The sequence below is a fragment of the Rhododendron vialii genome, chromosome 2a (genome assembly GCF_030253575.1).
Source record: "Rhododendron vialii isolate Sample 1 chromosome 2a, ASM3025357v1".
Lineage (NCBI taxonomy): Eukaryota > Viridiplantae > Streptophyta > Magnoliopsida > Ericales > Ericaceae > Rhododendron > Rhododendron vialii.
The window spans coordinates 6580712-6602665 of NC_080558.1; the positions used below are offsets into that span (position 1 = coordinate 6580712).

The 21954-nt window shown below is 38.8% G+C and overlaps 1 protein-coding gene across 1 annotated transcript; it reads right to left on the reverse strand.

Moving 5' to 3' along the window:
• Positions 1 to 1957: 1957 nt before the first annotated feature.
• Positions 1958 to 7925, reverse strand: LOC131318018 (probable pectate lyase 8). Its single transcript, XM_058347793.1, has 7 exons — positions 7660 to 7925; positions 7142 to 7201; positions 5682 to 5753; positions 3641 to 4283; positions 3436 to 3539; positions 2806 to 2944; positions 1958 to 2629 (listed from the first exon to the last, which is right to left on the reverse strand). Exons 1-7 carry the CDS (start codon positions 7770 to 7772, stop codon positions 2408 to 2410), a joined length of 1353 nt encoding a protein of 450 aa, XP_058203776.1. The 5' UTR covers positions 7773 to 7925; the 3' UTR covers positions 1958 to 2407.
• Positions 7926 to 21954: the final 14029 nt, after the last annotated feature.

Sequence of the window (21954 nt, forward strand, 5' to 3'; positions counted from 1 at the left end):
CCAAAACAATGAATTCAGTCTATGTTTTAGACTGGAGGAGACAGTTCTAATCGGGGCCGTTTATTTACTGCAATCAATGGTTTAGATGAAGTTTTGCACTTTCATTGATAAGAAGAGTGTATTATTACATAACTTTTGAGTAAGATTACCTAGTAGATTACGATCGTGGCAAATGAGCGGGTATGGGCGGGTTAAAATGAGTCGCGGGTCGATTATGGACGGGTCGATTATGAAGCAAATGGTAAACGGGTTGAAATGGATCGGGCCGGATATGGGTCAAGCCAAACTCAAACCTGCCCGACCCGACCCATTTTCCCTCCCCCTTTTTTTTTTTTCCCTTTCTTCCTGCTTATTTACTCCAGTTCAAGTTGGAAAATGTATTTTATCCCTCCTTCCCTTTCCTTTTGATTTGTCTCAATAAGAGGAATCATAAAAGTAAAAAATTATGATTAAAACTTAATTTTTTAAAATAAAAACGAAAATAAGCCAAAAAGACAGAAATTTTAACTTAATTTTGTCTTTATTCAAAAAATGAGTTTTGATCATAATTTTTTACCTTTTCTATTCCTCTCAACAAGAAGAATAGAAAAGTTACAAGAGTTTGACGCATAATTAACAAATACGAATATTTTTTTGTCTTGCCCCTTGGGGAGGGAGAAGAATGTTTACGGTTGCGTGGTTTGTAAAGGTTTGGCTAGTAAAGGTGTGGACTCCATATTCCCAAAAAATTGAAATTTTCAAGTCATTTCCTGGCGCAGCTTCTCGATGGATCCGGCTCCCGCATTTTGGTTCTAGGTGGCTCTTTTGTATTTTGTTTTGTTGTTTTTTTTACTTTGGACCGATGGTGTCCTTTTTATATTTATATATGATATATTTCTTTCTTGTTAAAAAAAAAAAACCGAAAACCAAACGCAAAGGATTAGCACGATCGTTCAATTTAAGCAGCAATTCATTACTCTTAGTTTTTTAAAGAAGAAAATTTCCACCATAATAGCAGAAAGGTCAATCACGATCGGTTAACTGAGAGAGTGATCACACAAGCGTAAAAAATACTCCTATTTGTCTTTGGCAGCAGGAGTTTGGGATAAACGTACAAGCAGCAGTTGGATCTTTTAATTCTAACCCATTTTTAACTTATCTAAACCCATGTATAAATGAATTAATATGGGTTCAATCCATATCAACCCATTATACAATATGGATGGATTGAATTGAGTTATAAATGGATGAATTTAAACGGGTTAAAAAATATGAATTGAGATTGCCACATCTAAATCATCCAAACCCTTGAAAACTTTTGCTTTTCTCTAGAAAAAGGGAGACCGTACAATCCTAGTTTAATAGGCTGAATTGGTATGCACATGGTGTGCCCCCTTTTATCCTTGGTCGCATAATCTATCAAATACCCTGTATTTTTGCTCTCAATTCTCGCATTGCACTTGTACTCTCAATTCTCATTTTCACAGATTTTACTAGTTTGGGGTATTTTTCAAAGACATTTCCCAGCTCATGCTCACGAACCCGTAGACGAATTATGTGACTTTTAGCTCCTACCAACCCTGAATGGAGTCAACTGTGAAAAATCAGCATCCTATGCTAATACCTGATCTCACTCATCATTATGGACTTGGACTATTTATGGAAAGTTTAAGATACAATTAATAACCTAACTCCCGAAATTTTCCAGCCATTTCTCACTAACCAACACATCATTTTGGTAGGCCCAGGGACAAACCTAACAGCTGTGATTTCTCAAAATTCTGGTTGGTGCACATGAGAAAATTATTACCACCCAAAAAGTGAACAAAGAATGCACCATAAAACAGGTACACAAGGGGAAGACACAATCAACAGCCAAAAGGCATTGATAGGATTGCTTCCATTGACAATGACAAAGCCAAAAAGAGTGTGGGGAGTGGGGAAAAGGTAAAGAAGTTAAGTGCTATGCATCATCATCTATCACCAAACTTTTCCATAAATCAAGCCTCAAGAGTTTTGACATTCACACTGTAAGATATCTTGTATCCAAAAGAAAGCTAAAGAAACAAATCCCAAAAAAAGAAAGAAAAACTCACAAATTGCAGTAAAGACTGATAGTTGATAGCCCAAATGGTGGTTAGGAGGAGGTTGAGATTGACAAAACAAGGTAAGAAAAAGAAAATTGAACAACGCTTGCGAACCCGCTCCTAAAATCGCGATTGTTCTGTTTTCGTTTTCAATTGAAGCGGGCCGAGGTTGCGCAACGGTAGCAGGACAATGTAGAATGACAAAGCCATATCGAAAATCATATCGAAAAATGGAGAAACAATGGTGGAATATGTAGTAAAAACCGGAAACCTAACCGAAGAAAAGAAAAATAGAAAGACCAATTCTTCTCCATATATAAGTTGACTGAGTGAGATTGGTGTTAGCACTGATGGCCTCTGCGGCAGCCGAGAACACCTGCACCGGAGGTGATGGAGCCAACCATTGAAGAAGACTTGGCCCCTAGGCTGGAAGCTCTGGCATAGTTAGCCGAGGCTCCGGCCCCGGATGGGGTGAAATAGGCACCATTGAGCAAAAGGTCACCCTCTGACCTCCAATTCCAACCCTTCCATTGACTTGCTGCAGTTTCCACTCTCTTCGTAACCTGCACCAAAACAAGCCTCATCAACATTCAGAACATTCACTACTTTTTGTGGGGAAAAATGAAATACAATCGGCATAAATCCAGAGAACAATTCCATTACGAGAGACCCTACGAATTTCCCATGTTTATTCACCAAATCTCCACACTTTTTCCATAAGGGGAAAATAGAAGTTCACCTCTTTTGCAAATGGATTGGAGGGAGCAAGGTATCTGTTGGCCTGGCTGTTGATGGTGGGGTTAGCACTTCCACCAATTGCATACATCTCCCAGTGAGTGTAGTCATTGTTCACCACATGGAAATACCCATGCCTGCATCTGCAATTTTTCACAAACCAGTTTCATATCAGAAACAATGCTGAAATACAGACCAATATTATCCTGTTCTTCACCTTCTCATTTCTCACCAGAGATCCTCACTTTCATTAATCAAACACAGCCCCAGATCATATCGAAACCAAATTGTTATTTGTATTCAGTAAAACTTGTGGAAAAAACAGAAAAAAAAAAAATTCAGTTTCTGATTGTGCTACTGCTTACATAAAGCTGTGGGAAAAATTCTCATCTCGCATATTTGGAAAAGATATTCCATTATTCCAAGAAATATGTTAAGGTTATGAGTCACTTAGCCGTCTACACAGAGAAAGGTGTCGGTACAAAGTCACGTCTGGTGCAGATATAGACTAGGCTATAAGGGACGGAGTCTCAATTTATGGACCCAGACTACACTAAGGAACAATCTTTTGCATTTTTAAAGGACAAAACAAGAAAACCCAGCTCATATGAAAGGACAAGCTGTATATATATACCTCGGCATTCTCTGGATAAGTCCCTGACCAAAATGGTTGTACGCAATAGTGACTTGCATCTGTTTGTCTCTAACATAGGAATCACTGTGCCCCAACAGCATCACCTAATTTTTCATCACACACAAATCAAAGAAAATCACTCTCCCCATAACCAAACAACCAAATTAAACCAGAGTTCAAATTGCAAAATTTGCATTGAACAAACCTCATTGTGGTGAGTAAAGTGGTTATTAGAAATAGTAATCGCGGTCGAACCCATAACAGCATCAACAAGCCCATCAGCACAATTAGACAGAGAATTATGGTCAACCCAAATATGACTCGACCCAAAAATCGAAACAGCATCACCATCAGCCATTGTCCTCCACCCAAAATGACTAGGTGAGCTCCTCACCATAGCATTCCCAGTGGGTTTACAGTCATGTATATGCAGCCCGTGAATAATCACGTTGGTCACATACTGAATAGTAATGCAAGCACCATTTGCTATGTGAACATTAGCCCCACGCCCATCAATTGTTTTAAAACTGTTCATGATCAGTTCTTGTTTCAGTTGTATGACCATGTCGCGCTTGAACACGATCCAGAGGGGTTTGTCTTGGATGACAGCATGGCGAAGTGTCCCGGGGCGGGGGTTGACGGGGTCATTGTCAGAGGGGTCTGTGACGACGTAAAAGCGACCGTCGCGGCCTCCAATGGCGTTGCGCCCAAAGCCGATGCCACAGTCCGCCAAGCGCTTGCGATTGCGGTGCCAGTTCGAGTCGCACCGCCAGCAATCGTCAATAGGGTTTCCGGTACCACACGAGAAGTAGCCTAATTTCCTCCTCTCAGTGCTGTTCTGGATGCTCCTGTTAAGTCACAAGGAATGTGTTCACAGAGTTTAATTTCATAATTAATAAAAGCACACATAGGACACACTACATGTGAGGACACACAGATAGCTCTAATCCAAAGCCCCAAACCCCAAACAACACCCATCAACAAATACCAATGACAATAACAGAAGAATTCAGGAAAACACCGAAGTTTTCCTAAACGGGCTAAACAGACTAAACGAGCTAAAGCTCACAAAAACACGGATTTTGAGATAGGTCATTCTCCTCGCATACATCAACTAAAAGTTTAAGTGATGCTACGGACACATCACTCGGCAACACCCCGACCACATCACTCTCATATACGTCCTTATTTCATTTATTTCTTCCTGTTTCATTTATTTATTCATTTCTATTTCATTCACTACGATAAGATGTTATGCAGAAATACAGCTACTAGTTTGCCAAGATCTGTCGGTGGATGTAATTATTCTCACCCACCATCTGTCCTCCCAACATCTAGCTCTTTCATTTTTCAAACAAGATCACTGTGGGGTTACAGTTACACAGCAGAATGTGTATCTTTTGTCATTTCATGAGGGTACAAAGCAAGAAGGTACTACTTTTTGCTTCCTTTGGCCACACATGGGTGAGGCTGTAACAAATTGACAGATCTAGGATTCATGCAACAGGAAGAAAAAAAAAAACACCGCATTCTAATCTACACCTAATAGAAGGCCCCTGTAATTTACACTAACTAGGCATCTCTGTTGTTGCTTTTGATACATTGGCCACATGCAAATACAGTCCAAATGTAAGCTTTGATGTAAATCCATTGAGACCTGTGCAGTGTAGATTTTGAGTAGTTCTTTTTTATGCTAATACTGTAAATGTAATTTGTCTCAAGTAAATATACGAATAAGCAACTTTTTAACCATAGCATAGAATAGAGTAGAAAAATGCTTGGGAAACATGAGATTGATCTCCCGTTCATCCGGTGTGTGAGTCTCACGTGCATCGTGTGGCATTCGCATTTGTTTGCATTTAAGCTGCTCTGGACACATTTGTCTCTAGACATCTATTTTCGTAATACTGATCAAACAACTACGCAAACAGAATCTTTACTTAAATGTTAAACATTAGGATTAGGATATCACTGCAATTGGCAGGTGGAGCAACTGAGCAAGAAGGTGGAGTCACAAGAATGTAGCAGATGAGGATCATGGTTTTTTTTATTCCTTAATCTGTAAATTTTATAATAGAGTAATGGATAGATCTCATTAAAATAAGTTGATGAGGACAAAAAGGGAATGGAAATGCAATCCAAAATTGAATGCCATGTGCTTTCGAGTAAAGGGGGTCACTGTAATCAAATGAACACGTTAATTGGAGAGAGAGAGAGAGAGAGAGAGAGAGAGAGAGAGAGCAGACATTTCAACCATGGCAGCAACTTCATCTGGGTCGTCCACAGCATGCTCATTCAAAGATCCATACTCTTCCAACCTAAAACAACAAGAACCCAAATTAAATCCACAACTCAAAATCATCGACAATTCGGGAAGAATCAATTCCACCACAAATCAATGTGAAAAAGAAATGGTCAATCAGAACCGTTGACAAACTGACATTTTAACAACTTTTTGGGCAATCACCAACTACTTTCTGCTGATTCCACAGTGTACCCATTTCGGCTAAAAACAGAGCAATTCCACATGTACGGCATAAGGAGTGCAATAACAATAACAATAAAATAAAAACAATAACCAAACTGGAAATTGTGGTCGACTACATGAATCATATTTTTTCCAATGAACTCTGTCTAGAGCTACCTGCTCACCTAGGTTTAGTAAGCCCAATCCTTTCGTATCACGGCATTCAAAATCTGTTTACGTCATCCTCTTTTCCTAGCCCGACAATCTACAATTATTATGTCACTTTTCTTGACTATTACATATGCAGATCTACGTGTAAACAAAAAAAAAAAAAAAAAACAATGCACAGAAAAAATCTTTTTGGCTTATTTATTAAAAAATATGCCCCATTACCCAGATACAGATTTTTCTCCATATTTTTTTAATTCGTAAACAGGAAAATCAGAAAAATGCCTACAGGGAAAAAAATTATGTGTAGCTCAGATTTATTTATGTTAGGCTCAAAAAACGTCTAATAGTAATTTATACCTGACCCGTAAATTAATTTTTCTTCGTGCACTTATATTTATTTATACTTCTCTTTGCACCAAACCGACTAATGATGGTTTAGGGGTATTTTAGTAACTTAGCCTTAAAATACCCGACAGTTATTCACCATTTCAGTGAGCAGTGCAGAAGGACTCGAGTCGGAAGTACACTGCAGTAGTGGGAGCGTGGAGAGAGAGAGAGAGTGTGTGAGCAGATTTTACTCCTCACAGAGAGAGAAGCTTTCCAACTGCTTTTTGTAGAGAGAGAAAATTCTGGAGAGAGAGAGAGAGAGGAGGGCAAGACGACTCGTCGTCGGCGGGAATTTTCCTCCAATTCGTACTCGCACGGTAAATGACGGATTTACCCCTACAGAATCTCTACTACTGCGAGCATTGACGAAACCAAAAGTTTGTTACGAGGGTAATTACGGAAATTCAAGAAGAGGAGGCGGAGGAACGAATGCACCAATGGGGGTTGGTTGTTTCAGCCAACGAATCCGAATTAACCCCAAACCGAACGTAACGGAATAAACGATTCAGATCTAATGGGATTCGGGATCTCAACGGCCACGATTGTTCGAAGAAGTTTGGCCAGAGAAAACGTAGGAATAACACATCTAACGGTCGCGCACACTCTTTTTACAGAGAAATTGACGGCTGAGATTTCAATAAACCCAATGCGGTGAACAGTGTTGGGCTCCTACTAACTAACCTTGTGGCCGCCATTGATGATGAGTTGTTGGAGCTCTGTAAATCCACTGTTTCTTCGTTCCTGTCAGCAACGATAAAAATTTAGCAACACAAAGTCACAAACCCTTTCTCTCTCTAAAATCCCCTCCCTCTCTCTCTCTCTCTCTTTCTAGATTTCTGTTGAGAACCAGAGGTTGACCTGAATCAACAAGTTGAGGGTGAAATGGAAAAGCTCAGAAATGAAAATGCGGACCATTTTAGCGAATAGTGCCTTCTAATTAGCGGGAAATAACAGAGGAAAACTGCAATTCGCGCCAGCTATTTTGGAGAATTTTGAAGAAAAACAGTTAATGCAGAGCAAATACAAACTCAGTACCTAATAATTCAACAATTGACACGAACAGGGAAGCTCGATCTTGGTTTGAAAAAAACAATGAGCAAGGTATTTGGAAAAACGTAGAGTACCGACTCTACACACACATACACAGAGTCACACACACACAGAGAGAGAGAGAGAGAGAGAGAGAGAGAGGAAATTACCTTGAAGCAGAGGTTTGGTTCCTTTGCACAATCGCGACGACTCCGACGAGCAACAGGATGAGGAGAAGAAACGAACACAGAGAAACCCACTTCTTCGAGGCCGCCATTGCCATTACAAACGCCCTCTCTCTCTCTCTCTCTCTCTCTCTCTCTCTCTCTGTGGGTCTTTCAGTTTCTCTCTCCACTGTGTAGTGGAAACTGAGAAAAGAGAAAGAAGAAGGAGAAGGAGAAGCAAAAGATAAAAGCGGAGCAGAGAGTCAGAGACGAGGAGGTTGAACGTGACGGGACTCTTTCTTTATAGAAGCACAAAAGAGAGAGAGTACAAGGCTGTTGAGGCTAAACGGTAACGGCCGTTAAGTACGAACAAGACAAACGCTCGGTTTGACCGACCGCGGTTGGATTAAATTTTCCGTTACCCAAAAACCTTTTCCCCACTGCGACTTGAAGAGGAATCATATCGGTGAAAATCTTGTCTGATTTTCGTTCACCAATTTTTCTTTGTCCACGAAAATTAGTACTGTATTTGTCTGCCATATTTTTAATGTCGACACAATTAAGGAAATTTGTGTCAATTTAATACTACATCGTAGCCGTATGACTTGTTTGAATGAATGTGTTTTTACCGTGAAAAGAAAAATGAGTTATTTCGAATTGAATTTTGTAGTGAGAGAAATGGATACAAGGTGTACCATCCATTTTTTGATAACGGGTTTTATTCGTTCGTGTGGGTAACTATATATAATCTGATTAACATATGTGAGCTTTCTATTGCACTTCGAGACGTACGTGATGACCAGCTCGGAATGAATAGCTTTTTACTACACGTCGAGACATAAATAGCATCGTGGAGGGTTCAATTTTGTAGCATACACAATGATATTGACTCCAAAATACATCAAGTCAAAAATAAGTCATTCACGCCGAAATTATAAAATGCAAAAAAAATACTTTCTTTTGTGTCGGTAAATAAAAAAAGAAATTACTCTCTTGCCAATTGATCCAGAAAATTACTAGTACTACTGTTTACATATAAGGTACTATATGGGAAGATATATTTTGAAATTTACAGATAAGAAAATAAATTACGAAATAATAATATTCCCAAAAGGAACCAAAAGGGCCTTAAATAATCAGATTCCAAGTAAAGTACAACCTAAATTTTGTGTTTGGCCATGGTTCCGTTAAATATCTGTAGCTGAAAAAGATTTCCACTTTTTTTTAACCACCGTCTCAACCGCAACTAACCGCTCTCTCCCTCTCTCTCTCTCTCTCTCCACTAACACAAAACCCCACCACCACCACCGACGCTGTGTCACGTGCAAGTCCCTTTTTTGTGGGCACTCTAATTCCCATATATTTACGATTCTATCACTCGAATTCCTTTGGGGGATTTTCACCGGAATTTACCGTTTGCCACGCACGAATTCCGTGACGGAGTGAGAGAGGGGGTAGATAGGTGATGACGTGTACCGAGAAAGCCCAGGTTAGCACAGTGTTGTGCAATCTCAACTGTCCAAAAGTATTTTGGATGATCTAAAATTTATAAAAAAAAAAAATTTCGGGGAAGAGTTAAGTCCAGATTTTAACTCTTCCCCGAAATTTTTAAAAAAAAAATCTAGACCATTGATTGTCAAAACCGATGGTCCGAACGATGCACAGCACACCCCTGTTCCCTTTTATTGGGGCTAGACATACTTTGAATATCATCCAAATATGATTGGACTTTTAGCTTCGGTCTTGACATAAGTGCGGTAGGATTTTCGACAAATGATGGTTTGGTGTGACAAACCATACTCTTTAAAGGAAGTGACGTGTAGCATACTTGCACTTTTATTTTTGTAACGAAAGAAAGAGAGGGAGGGAAAAATTATTCAATGCTCTTGCGGCACCGTCACGTGGTTCCCCACGCCTCTCGTCAATCACACATTTTTATGAAGCCCTTGACAAAGTGTCAGGATTCCACAACAATGTGTGTGAGGAGAGACTTGAGACGCCGCCGCGTAGTGTGCGCCAAGAGCACTGAATGATCTGACAGAGGGAGGAGAGAAAACGTGTACGGACAATCCGGAGGAAGCAAAAGTCACGGATTTAAGCTGATTTTGGGATGTGAACATTCCGAGATGGGATTTGTATATTTCGCGCCCGATATTCTCGGCGGTTGTCATTGAGAAACTGCCATAATGCTTAGAACAAGTATATCAGCTTAGGTAAACACCCAATCTTAGCCATTTTACCAATCCAAGGTGAGAAAACTCTCATGCAGCAGAATCGGTAAAGGGGTAGGTTGAATACCTTTTGCTACAGGTGTTCGCTTCATTTGCCGAAGCTCTATTCACAAGCTACTCCTTATTTTATTGTTTCCCTCCTCTTTCTCTCTCTCTCTCCTGTAGAAACCTAGCCGGAGCAACGAGGTTCTGGATCACAAATCATGTCAAAACCCAGTTCCTCTCTCTCTCTCTCTCTCTCTCTCTCCCTTCCATGGAATTCTCTTCTTCCAGTTTGCAGAGATTATTCATGGGATAAGTTTTCTGCACCAATTCTCATCTGAATTGAAAGATATAGGGTTCAATTTCTTGCTATAACTCCTCCCCGAGGATTACATTTGTTGGGTTCTAAATTTTGGGTGAATTTGAGAGAGAGAGAGAGAGGTGGGGGACTGGTTGGAGTGCTGAAAAATGGGGCACGTATTGCTGGCTGCAAAATCAGAAATGAAATGGGGAAGAAGAAAAAAAGAAACAAAAAAAATGAAGAAAAAACAATATTATAATAGATAGTAAGTAAAATAGATAGTGTTGGTGTAATTGTGATAGAAAAAGTTGATAGGTAAACTAAAATTGTAAACTATTCACAAGGTAAATTAGCTATGCACTGGTGTACTTGCTCTTAGGGCTGTACACCGTTCGGATCAGATTGGATTGGATTTCTATTAATTCAATTCTAATTTGTGAGTTAAGGTTTTTTAAAAATGAAATCTGTATCCGGATCAAAAGTCTCAAAGTTCAATTTTAATTCGAGCCGTGAATCACGGTTCAGTTCCGATTTTGTTCAAGAATTGTATCAACTAATTACAACCAAGAAACTTGGATTTTCAAATTTTACTTTTACCCATATATTTTGAAAATTAACCACTTATTTCTCAAAACAAGTCAACATATTTCACTTTTTTTTTCTTCTAAAAAATGGTTATTTCTCAAAATACTTGGGTAAAAGTAAAAAAAAATATATAGTTTTCCGATTCCTCTTATCGAGGCGAATCGATAATCTCCAAAAATTTGGCACAAAACTAACAAATGCAAAAAAAACTTTAAATAATGACAAACCAATTTATTTTAAAATAAATTTAAAAGAACGCAGCCAAGAATAAATTACAATGGGAGGGGCACAAATTGTACGGATGTTATTGCATCTTTGGGAAATTTGTAAATTTTTCAACTACATATCCCTCAACAAAATGAAATATATCAAATTTGTGTTCTTATCTGCAAAAGAAAAGTTTATTCACTCGAATATCACTAAGTACAATGAGTTAAATAGATTAACAAAAAAAACAGCAACGACAGGAGGGACCAAACAAAAGTTGATACATAACACAAACCGACACAGCATTAAATGAATTATGACATTTGTTCCCAAATATTATTTCAATGTCAATTTTCACAAACCAAATATTGCACCAATGTTCGACATTATACCTCAGGATCGAAGGTACACTCGTTAAAAGTTGAAGTCTTAATCCCAACGGGTTGGCCAAGTGGTCTTGGGCCATCTTACCTCCATGTGTTAGTATGTGAAACGATTGTGGGAGGGGCTGTAGGAATTACTCTGAGGTGCGCGCAAGCTGATCCTAGACACCCTGCATTAAAAAAAAAAAAAGTTGAAGTCTTGTAAAACCTAACTCAGTCAAAAGCAAATTGAAACCCCATGATTTCTCCTAGTATAAAATTTTCCTCTTTCACTGTGGTATTTTTGCCCTATTTAATAACAAACTACAGTTTAAAGAGGATTAGATTGACTAAAAGATGAAACTCTAGGGGGCACACATAAAAGACGCTGCCTTTGATTTTTTTCTACCTCATTGGTGACAGTCTTTTGTTTTTTTATAACCAAGTAACAACCCTACAGTCAAGTCACAATTGGACCCGACTACGCAACCAAAATCTCAGGGGAAACTAGCTCGGCCACACCAGTCACAGTCCCCCACTTACTATCAAGATAGTCACCCGGTGAGAAATCGAACTCCTGACCAAAGGAAGTACTCCCAAAGTCAGTCATTCGCCTTTCTCCTAGAGCAACCTCTAGGTCTTTAATATGTATACACTTCCTCTCTTTTTTTGTGATGGATTCTCAACCGACCCAATTCTTTAAAAATATATATATGTAAGAAATCATCTGTTTTATTTTCTTTACAAATTGGTAAGAGGAGAACGGGGGAGGAAGGGATTTTGCATGCATCGTAAACTGATAAGCTTGGTTGAGAAAGTTTTCAACACAACGGTTAGTCGTAACACCTCTTTTCATATGGGGTGGGATCGGCACATGCACGTACGAGACTCATTTCATGTGAGAAAACGTTACAAATAAGCGTTGTATTCAAAAAAAAAAAAACCCCTCCTTTTTTCCCTAAATTTATTTTCTATTTTCCTTTTTCCGTTCCTTTTTTGGGAGAGGGTTTTGACTTTTAATGACATATATAGCCCTTCTCCCTACTATATTTTGCCTTTTAGAGAACACGATCATGTCCCCATGCAACAACCCAAATGACTCCCATCATAACATTATTTCACGCCCTCTTAACTACAAACATAAATTCCTACACAAGTTTTACCCCCATGGCCAGAGCCAGATCTTATGAGCCGAAAATCCTTGTACCTCTATGTCGAGATATTTGTCAGCGCGCCGTTGAATTTAAAATATAAAAAGAAAATTACGTACACTATCCAACGCCCAGAAAACCTCTCGGCAAAGAGGCACAGAAATTTTCAGGATAGAGGAGATCGAACCCGGCCATGGCCTCCTTATAACATGCATAAAAAGGTTCACAAAACATCATGATAAGTGTTTTACATTTTATTCTCAAATCACCAGGACCATTTTAGCAAACAAAAAAAAGCACGGGACGGTTGATTGCATGGAGTACCAATCAAAGCATCATCGCAGGTCACCCCAAGGACTTTTTTTTGTATGTGTAATAATGCAGGGTGTTCCGGGCCAGCTTGAGCGCACCTCCAATTAACCACAACCGTTTCACATGCTTACGCGTGGGGTGAGGTGGCCCCAAGAGTCAACCCCAAGGACTTGACAATTGGAAGGGCAAAGAGTGCTCAAGTACTGCAATATGTGCGTACGTAATCCGTGGGTCAAAACCGAAACCGTGATTCGCGTATTTGTTCGGTTCAGTCCTGTAGGACTTTTGGTCCGGACAGGAATACAATTTCTTAGTACCGTAAGTCACGGTTCAGTCCTAGGATTTCTAAGGAACCAAACCGATCCAGAACGGACCCTATGCAAGCCTTGTGTATAGGTTCATGCATCACCCCAAGGTTTAATTTTCCTTCATATTAATTTTCTTTAAAGTAGTAAAATTTTGCATCCGTACGTCCACGAGCATGCATTAGGTTGAGTATGATCCAAGAAATTACATTTTCAACTGTTTAATTACAATCAACAAAATACAAAATATATATAGTTAATTTTCATGAAAAAGCATGTTGGTCGTCGATCGTTTGATCAGACGGTCTATATATATGGGATATATGGTGGGTTAGGTAGGGCATGGATTTTACTTTGATGATGATCATAAACGAAGTAAATTAATTAATCATGATCGTCTTTGCTTAAGGTCTTCCATTGATTAATTAGTGAGATTTTAGGTGGGGGGTCAAGTAAGATTACTACCTTAACCATTTCTAAACCTTGACTAACAAGCAATGAGAGAGAGAGTGAGTGTGTGTGAGTGAGTGAGTGAGTGAGAGAGAGATGGTTTTTTAATTTAGTCTTTACTAAATGCATCCATAAAAATGGACTTCGGGTGGGTGCTATACAGTGAGGTGCACACCTCCGAGCCGTTGGATTGTGCATCCGACGGCTCGGATCTCATTTCGGCAACCAACGATCGAGAGCCGTCCATTGCCGAGATGAGATCCGAGTCGTTGGATGCACTATCCGACAGCTCAGAGGTGCGCACAGCACCATCCCTCAATTAAAATGAAAAGGTATTTGTAGGCCATATATGTTTTGTTACCCGAAATTTGGGCGGGTATAAACCCAATTCACTCTCTCATTTAGTCTTATATATATGCTCTTTACTCTTTACTCAATTGCATCGATAGCAAAATGAAAAGGTAAAAAAGTTACAGATTTTGTAGGCCATGTTTTGTTACCAGAAATTTAAGTGTATACCCGATTAACTTGGGCCCCATTTGATAACGGTGATAGATAAATGGGATTCGTAAAGAGATGAGATTAAAATTGGGATTGGTAATGAGAAGGAATTAATAATGAGTATGTTTGTTTGGGATGGGATTCGATGATAGGATTATTAATATTATGTTTGTTTGAGATGGGATTAGATGATGGAATTGGATTGATAGAAGAGATTGATAATGAGAAAAGATTGATAAGGAGGAGAGATTGGTATGGGATTATTAATACCATCTCCAAGATGATATTAGCAATACCCCCAAGTTGGGGTATTAGCAATCCGGTGGGATTGATAGTCCGGACCATTTTTGGGAAACCAAACAAGGTATTGATAATACTCTCACTCTAACAATCCAATCCCAACCCCTTGGAGGGTTATCAAACGGGGCCTAAGTGTTTTAGCTCGATTTCTGAGTGGTTAGGTAAGGGGAAATGTTAAAGAGTATAGTACTGAGTACAATACTGATCTGTTATAAACGAAATAAAATGAGTACAATACGTACTAATCTTGGTTTTTGTTATAAACGAAATAAAGAGTTGATTCAATTCTCCTCTATAGCTAGTCTTTAGATGAATTAAAGTCATTGAGATATATTTTTTTATTCGAATCAGTCGCTATTTTTTCATCAATACTATAAAAGATCAAGCTGTTTGAATACCGATACATGTCTAATCTATAGATAAAACATAGCCTTATCATTACCCTGTTGCAATGTCTGCTATTTTACACTTTTCTCTTATATGGCTTTAATTTAACCTAACGAAAGAGCCAATGTACGTATCTGAAAACATTTACGTAGTAATATTTACGTATAAATAAAGAAATGTAGCCCTGAAAAATGTTTTGTATTTGAAGAATTAAATTAAGTGATTTTTCCCCCCTTAAATCATAAATATTTATACTTAAACTATTCCATTATTGTCAAAAGCTACCACAATGGTAAGGGTGAAGGACTTTCATTATGGACTTTCATTATTTGTTCAAAACTACTGTATTTAAAAGATCAACTAATTCAAAAATAGCCTCAATTTGCCACTTGTGCTCTCCTAAGAGCATCCACAGTGGAATAACCAAAAGTTAATAATCAAAAGTTGTCACATTATCTTTTGGTTATGCATTTAAGAGGTTGCTAAGATTAACAATGTAGAGGTCCACAATGGTACAATCAAAATTGAATAACCAAAACTTGCCACATCACTTTTTCAACTTATAAAAATCTAAAAATTGTGACATAAAAAACAAATTTTCCAAAACAGTTTTGAAAAAAACAAGTTTTAATAAAAAAAAAACAGTTTTGAAATAAAGTGTTTTTGCAAAAAAAAAAAAAAAAAAAACCACAGTTTTGGGAAAAACAGTTTTCGCAAAAAAAAAAAAAAAACTGTTATTGCAAAAAAAAAAAACTTTTTAAAAAAACATTTTTCTTAGAAACATGTTGAAAATGGAAGAGAGAGAATGTTTTTGTGTAATAATGGTGTACTTGATTGAGGAAACGTGATGACAACTAAATTTGGTTATTGGCAAAAAGTGGCTAGATTTGATTATCCAAGAGCCAAAATTTGATGAGTTGTTAAGAGGTTGCTAAGTTTGGTTATTCCAATGTGAGCTCTTTTTTGAGGAAATGTTGCTAACCTTAACAACTTTTTGGTTTTGATTATACCACTGTGGATGCTCTAATTGGTAGAACAGGGGTCTAATATTGTCGAAGCAAGTAATGATTATTTTTTTCCAAAAAGCGTTTCAAACCATAATACCAAAGTTTAAAATGTTTGACCTCCGAACTTTCAGTGAAGAATCTTATACTCTCTCTCCATTCAAGACCTCACTTTGGAAGACTGTCTGTAATTATGGGTTGGTACCCTAAATTGGGGGGTCAGTTAAATTTTCTGCTCAACCCCCCTTGAATTGTGGTCAGCATTAGTTGACATTAAGTACTAGAATGAAAGCAGATTGTTTTTTTTTTTTTTTTGCCAATATTGTATACATCAGCAGGAATTAACGGGATATTAATAAGTTAGTTCACAGGAGGTTCGGATGATGTTCACAACCCTAAATTCCAACCAACCGTCCTTCATGGGGCTCGAACGATGCCAACTGAGCTAAGAACTCATTGGCTGAAAGCAAACTGTTTGTGGGGGAAAAAAAAAAGAAGCTTCAGAAATTACACCTACAGATTGAGACAGAACAGGGTAAATTATTGAGACACTAACAAATAGGACATTCATAATTCTGAGAAGACTTATGACCAACATTAAGGCATTTGACTGTTTCAACCGCAACAGCACAGGTTTTTGCAAAAAGAAAACACAATTGGGTAAAATAGATGGCCTCAACCACTGCCAATTCTTATTTACCATACCAACTACTACTAATAAGTAAACAAAAGTTTTTTTTATTATATATAATCGAGTGTTCGGATCAGCTTGCACTTAGCTCGACTAGTACTGTCGCATTCTTTCGTTTTGAACATTGACAATTCTTTTGTCATTAGTTTATCTCTTTATCGTATATGGGACTATTCTTGGGTTATTTTGTACTATGTGGTTTGATTTAGCTAGTGCAGACTTCACATGATTAATCTAGGGTCCCGTAATTCTAATTTTCCTACCGCTAGACATCCAAAAAAGAGAGAGGGAAACTAGATGGCCTCATCCACTCTCAATTCTCACTCAAAACAAATAACTAGGAGAACCCATAGATATGTTGGCCTAGTGCTCAAGGTTCGGGATTTCAGGGTTTGCTCCATCCGTAAGTCTTAGGTTCGAAACTTCTGAGATGCTATCAACTTCTTTAGGTCCAGTCCAAACAGAGTTTTGCACTACCTTTAATTGGGACTCCTGCAAGTAAGTAGTCGGTGGGATTGGTCCACCAAGAGTAAGAGTAGTCAATGTGCGTGTAAGCTGACTCGAACATCTAAGTTATCGAAAAAACTTATTGGTAGGAAAGAGTGTTTTGAAAACAACTACCCCATTCATGGACTACTAATATACTTTTGTGCCTCACTTGTTTGTGATTATCGGATTTTTGGAGAATTCGCGGAAGCCCAAAAGAAAAAAGCAAAGAGAAAAAAGAGGGTCAAAGGTTCTCTTATTGTTTTTCAGTTCTCCCAAAGGTTCTTATAAAACTAAATAATTTAAATCCAAAGACAGTAACGCTCTGGATTCTGCACTACACTTCCCTAGTGCACTCCTATACTGCAGGTGCCCGAGTCCATGTAAGAGGCCCTCTACAGTAATTTTTCGCTAGTAAATACAAGACACTTTATAACATTTGGGTCCCGTCCCGAGAACCCAAAGTCATGCCGATTGATGCGCAGTTGTTAAGGCTGCGTTCTCTTGAACTTAACTTAAATTTGAGAGTTTTGTCCTTATTTGAATTTTTTTTCTCATTTGTTAGTTTTGCGCCAAATTTTTTTGGGTAATTGATTCGTCTCGACGGAAAGAATCGGAAAAGTATTTTTTTTTTTTTACTTTTACCCAAGTATTTTGAGAAATAACCATTTTTTTTGCTAAAAAGTTGTTATTTCTCAAAATACTTGAGTAAAAGTAGAAAAAAATTATTTTTCCAATTTCTCTCATCGAGACAAATCAATAACATTTAAAAATTTGGCACAAAACTAACAAATACGAAAAAAATTCAAATAAAGACAATTCTCATATTTAAGTTAAGTTTAAAAGAACGCAGTCTAAGGAGTTGAATTTGGGAAATCTTTCATTATTGCATGATATTTTGAGGTCCGAACATCTCACATTTGTTTCTCGTTTTCAAGTGTGAAAAAATTTCGACATTTTTTTTATAAAAAAAAAAATCGTAGTTAATCTCTAATAAATAAACATTTCTCTGTTTATTAATGTCCTTGTATTGACTAACAGAGAGGGCAAGTTGAAATTCCATGCGCTTATGGGAAAAGAAGGACCAAGAACCCCACTACCCTAATTCGTAGGAATGTTATTAATTAGATTGAGGATTTTTTTTCTTTACAACTGAAGTATTCGGGGCAGCTTATGCGCACATCGACTAATTCTGGGGGTCAGTTCCATTGCCTACTTGAGGAGAGCCCAATTAAAACCGGAGCAAAACTCCATGTAAATTAGCCCGAAAGAATTGATAGCACCTAGAAAGTTTCGAACTTGATGATGATCTTGATGGTATGAATCTATAGCTAATTCAAGTTTGACATGCTATCACATTTGAAGAGGTGTCCCAAAGAATACTTCAAAAGCTAATAGGACGGCTAATAACCAATACACCTGAGGTTAATTAGGATCATAAAAGCAATTGAGGGATAGTGTTGTGCAGTGGTGTACACAGCACAGTGCTACGCACTTCCAAGCTGTCGGACCGTGCATCCGACTCCTCGGATCTCATCTTGTCAATTAACGACTTTCATCTCATCTCGGCAATGAAAAACTGAGAGTCATTCATTGTCGAGATGAGATCCGAGCCGTCGGATGCACGATCCGACGGCTCGGAGGTGTGCAGCAGCACCAACCCTAAGTCTTCATAAAAGAAGGTTTGGCTAAGGTCATGCTAATTTGAGCAATTTAGGTTGGGCTATATGTTGATGGTGGGGGCACAAAGGCATATAGCTTAAGAGGCTTTGATTTGAACATCTACATTCCACATTTGAGCGTTGAAAAGGACTATTCTCCTAACAATTTAAACTTATGAAATATGAGTGCTCTACCAAGAGTATCAGAACACAGGTTGACAGCAGAGGTGAGAAAATGAGAATACGTACATACTCCTCGTCTTGATTTATTTACACTAGAGCTAAGACACGCGAGATGTGTGTGCAAATAATAACCAAAATTGAAGCAAAATGCTACTCTTACTATATATTGGGGTAAAAAAAACTGAAGCAGTTGCCCAAGAAGGGATAAAAGAACTGCCCCAACGTAGATCCGTCTTTGTTTGCGCGCATTGGTGCAAATTTTGAGTGGGTTGATTCTCAAACAAGACAATCTCCTTGCGGCACAAAAAATGGATGTATATGTACAGGAAGGCTATTTTCATGTACCTATTAGCGAGGATCGTCCTCAGTCTCACACATCCATCTACAGGTAATCTGGCCAAATCTACGTCAAGGTCAAAGCTCAGGTCACACCGCGCGTATTGTTCGCTGAAAAAGTATGCTTAGCCCCACTAAAGTAGCTATGGAGGCTTGAAAAGTCCAAGTATTTTCCCATTGAAACAACAGTGGTACTGTTACGTCCGCCACACGGTTTCATCGTTCTCTCAATCTCACCGTCCGTCTCGGTAATCAATGGTTCGGATTTTACTCTTTTCCGGAAGAGTACTTAAAAATCCAGACCGTCCAAAATAATTTTGCACAACGAAATGAAAACAGTGGGGGGGAACAGTAAAAAGTGGGCGGTAGGCGTAGACGTTTCCACGCGCACATTGGCTATTTTTTTTCACAAGGCACATCACACCCACATGGGTATATATATATATATATATGGATAACTTGGTTCATTGTTGAATCTTAAACAAGTGGAAGTGATCACTTGACCCAAAATGTCTCCTGCACATGGAATTAAATTCCAACTACATTTTGCAACCAAATCAAGTTTGTATAGTTTTCCCATTGATAAGACTTCGACGCCTAACTTTGGATTGGATCATACGAGGTCATTTGCTGGCATGGTGGGGCCTGTACTTCCAAGTACAGCTCATAACGTACTTCAAAACCATTCACTTGGTCGAGTAGATTTATAGTGACTTTAACGACTCATATTAACAGAATATAACAAGGCTTCGGATCCCCGGTCCCAATCCCTCTGTCTGACCTCCCTGTCACAGTCCTCATCAAGCAACACATGTTTCTCCTACCAAAACTCAAAAGGTCACACCACACCCAATCTTTCTCCCTTCACCCATGTCTTCTCCCTCTGCTATCATGACTTCACGCACTCAACGACGACGTTTCCAGAATCGCCACCTTCTACTCTCACCCCACCAACGGCGGCGGTGTCAAAGACTCCTCCGACCCTACAAAACCCAACCACGCCACTCCGAACGGTAAACGCACTTCCGAGCGGCCTATCGTTTCTTTTGAGATCTGAACCATTTCCTCCTTTGATACCCCTCTCTCTCTCTCTCTCTCTCTCTCTCTTTCCACACACACACAAAATATGTATGGAAATATACACACACATCCAACAGTACATGTGCAAATATGTATTTATGTTTTCCAATTCCGATTTTAATTTCGTTAGGTTCTAAATTTTATGAATTAGGTTTTTGTTGCTTCTACTTGGGCTCGTGGGGGCTGAATGAGATGTGGGCATCGATGAGTGAGAGAGGTGGTGTGAATTAGGTTTTTGGAAAGAGGTAGCAGGGGAGAAGACAAGGTGAAGGGGAGGGATTGGGTGTGGTGTGACCTTTTGGGTTTTGGTAAGAGTGACACGTGTCGCTTGATGAGGACTGGGACAGGGAGGTCAGATAGAGAGATTGGGACAAGGGATCCGAAGCCATATAACAAGTCGTTTAAAGATTAACAAAAAAAGATTTTGCCAAAAAAAAAAAAAGGAGTCAGTGTATAAGTTATTAACAAACGATCGACCGTTACTGATATCTCGTGAACCTGTAAGTTTTGCTTGGATGGTCACTGGCTGTGCAAAGTGATCGAACCGTCCAAACGTGATCGGGTGTGATCCATGACCCCATCCAGCTAGCGGACCAGTTAGATCCACAAGCTCCAACAGTATATTTCAGTACAGTTCACAGACTCCGCACGAAAGATCATTTTCCAAAAATAATGGGTTTGTTTTAAAACGTAAATAGAGTCTGGACCTCATTCCTAGCTATGTTAAGGAGATGAATCCTCTCCCGTTCATTTTCATTGCAGTTTACTCTTTTATGGGTCCTTTCATGCTCGATCACTTTGATGATCTAAACGTTCATTATCTAGAGCTCGTTGGAGTCATCAATTATATATATCACACATAATGTTGATCGGATCGAGTATACTTGATATGGTTTTGAACATATTTATCTTGCAAATTAGTGGGTGAAATGAGTTCCGATTTGGTGTTGCAATCAAATTATTTTACAGATAAATGCATGCCGAGATGATATCAACAAGTATTTGGCCAACGTGGTTTTTTTGGTTGGTTGACATTCTCAACGAACCCTAAAAAGTCAACGATTGAATCTATAATCCACAAATTGGCAAATTAGACCATCTCGGTCATTTTCATGGACCGCTCGATTCCCTTATACTAACTCTTCTTTTCGATCCGGTGTTGGAATCAAATATTTTTACAAATAAAATGCATTCCGAAATCACATCGATAAGTAACCCATCAAAGTGTTTTTTTTAGGGCGGTCGACATCCTCAACAACCTCTAAAAGGTGAAGGGTTTCGATCTAACTGGCAAGTTTAGTGTCAATGGGGTCCAATTCCAACCAAACTTCACCCAAAGTTTGTGGGTCCGGCACACGAACGAGGGTCAAAGTAAAATGTAGTTCAAGACGCGGTTATACCAAGTTGGACCCACGGGCCACAATTAAACCACTCACCGCTCATCAAGGCCAACCTCCTCCTAATTGGAGAAGTTTTTGGGTGTCGGACGGGTACGTATCCGTAGATGATCTCAACCGTCCAAACGTGTTTTGGATGGTCCGGACGTCAAAGAGAGAAAAAGATGAGAGAGAGTGGTGGGGTGAGGTGAGAGAGAGAAAATAAATCTGGACCGTCAAAAATACGTTTGGACGGTTGGGATTGCCAACGAGTACCACCTCCTAGTGCCGTCTCAAAAAAATTTGGGGCCCAAACGGAAGTCCTAATATGGGGTCATCTATCTCCGCATACGCATCTTTGAACTAAATTTTGCAAAATGTTGAGGAAAACTAAAGGGGTGGAAATTCGA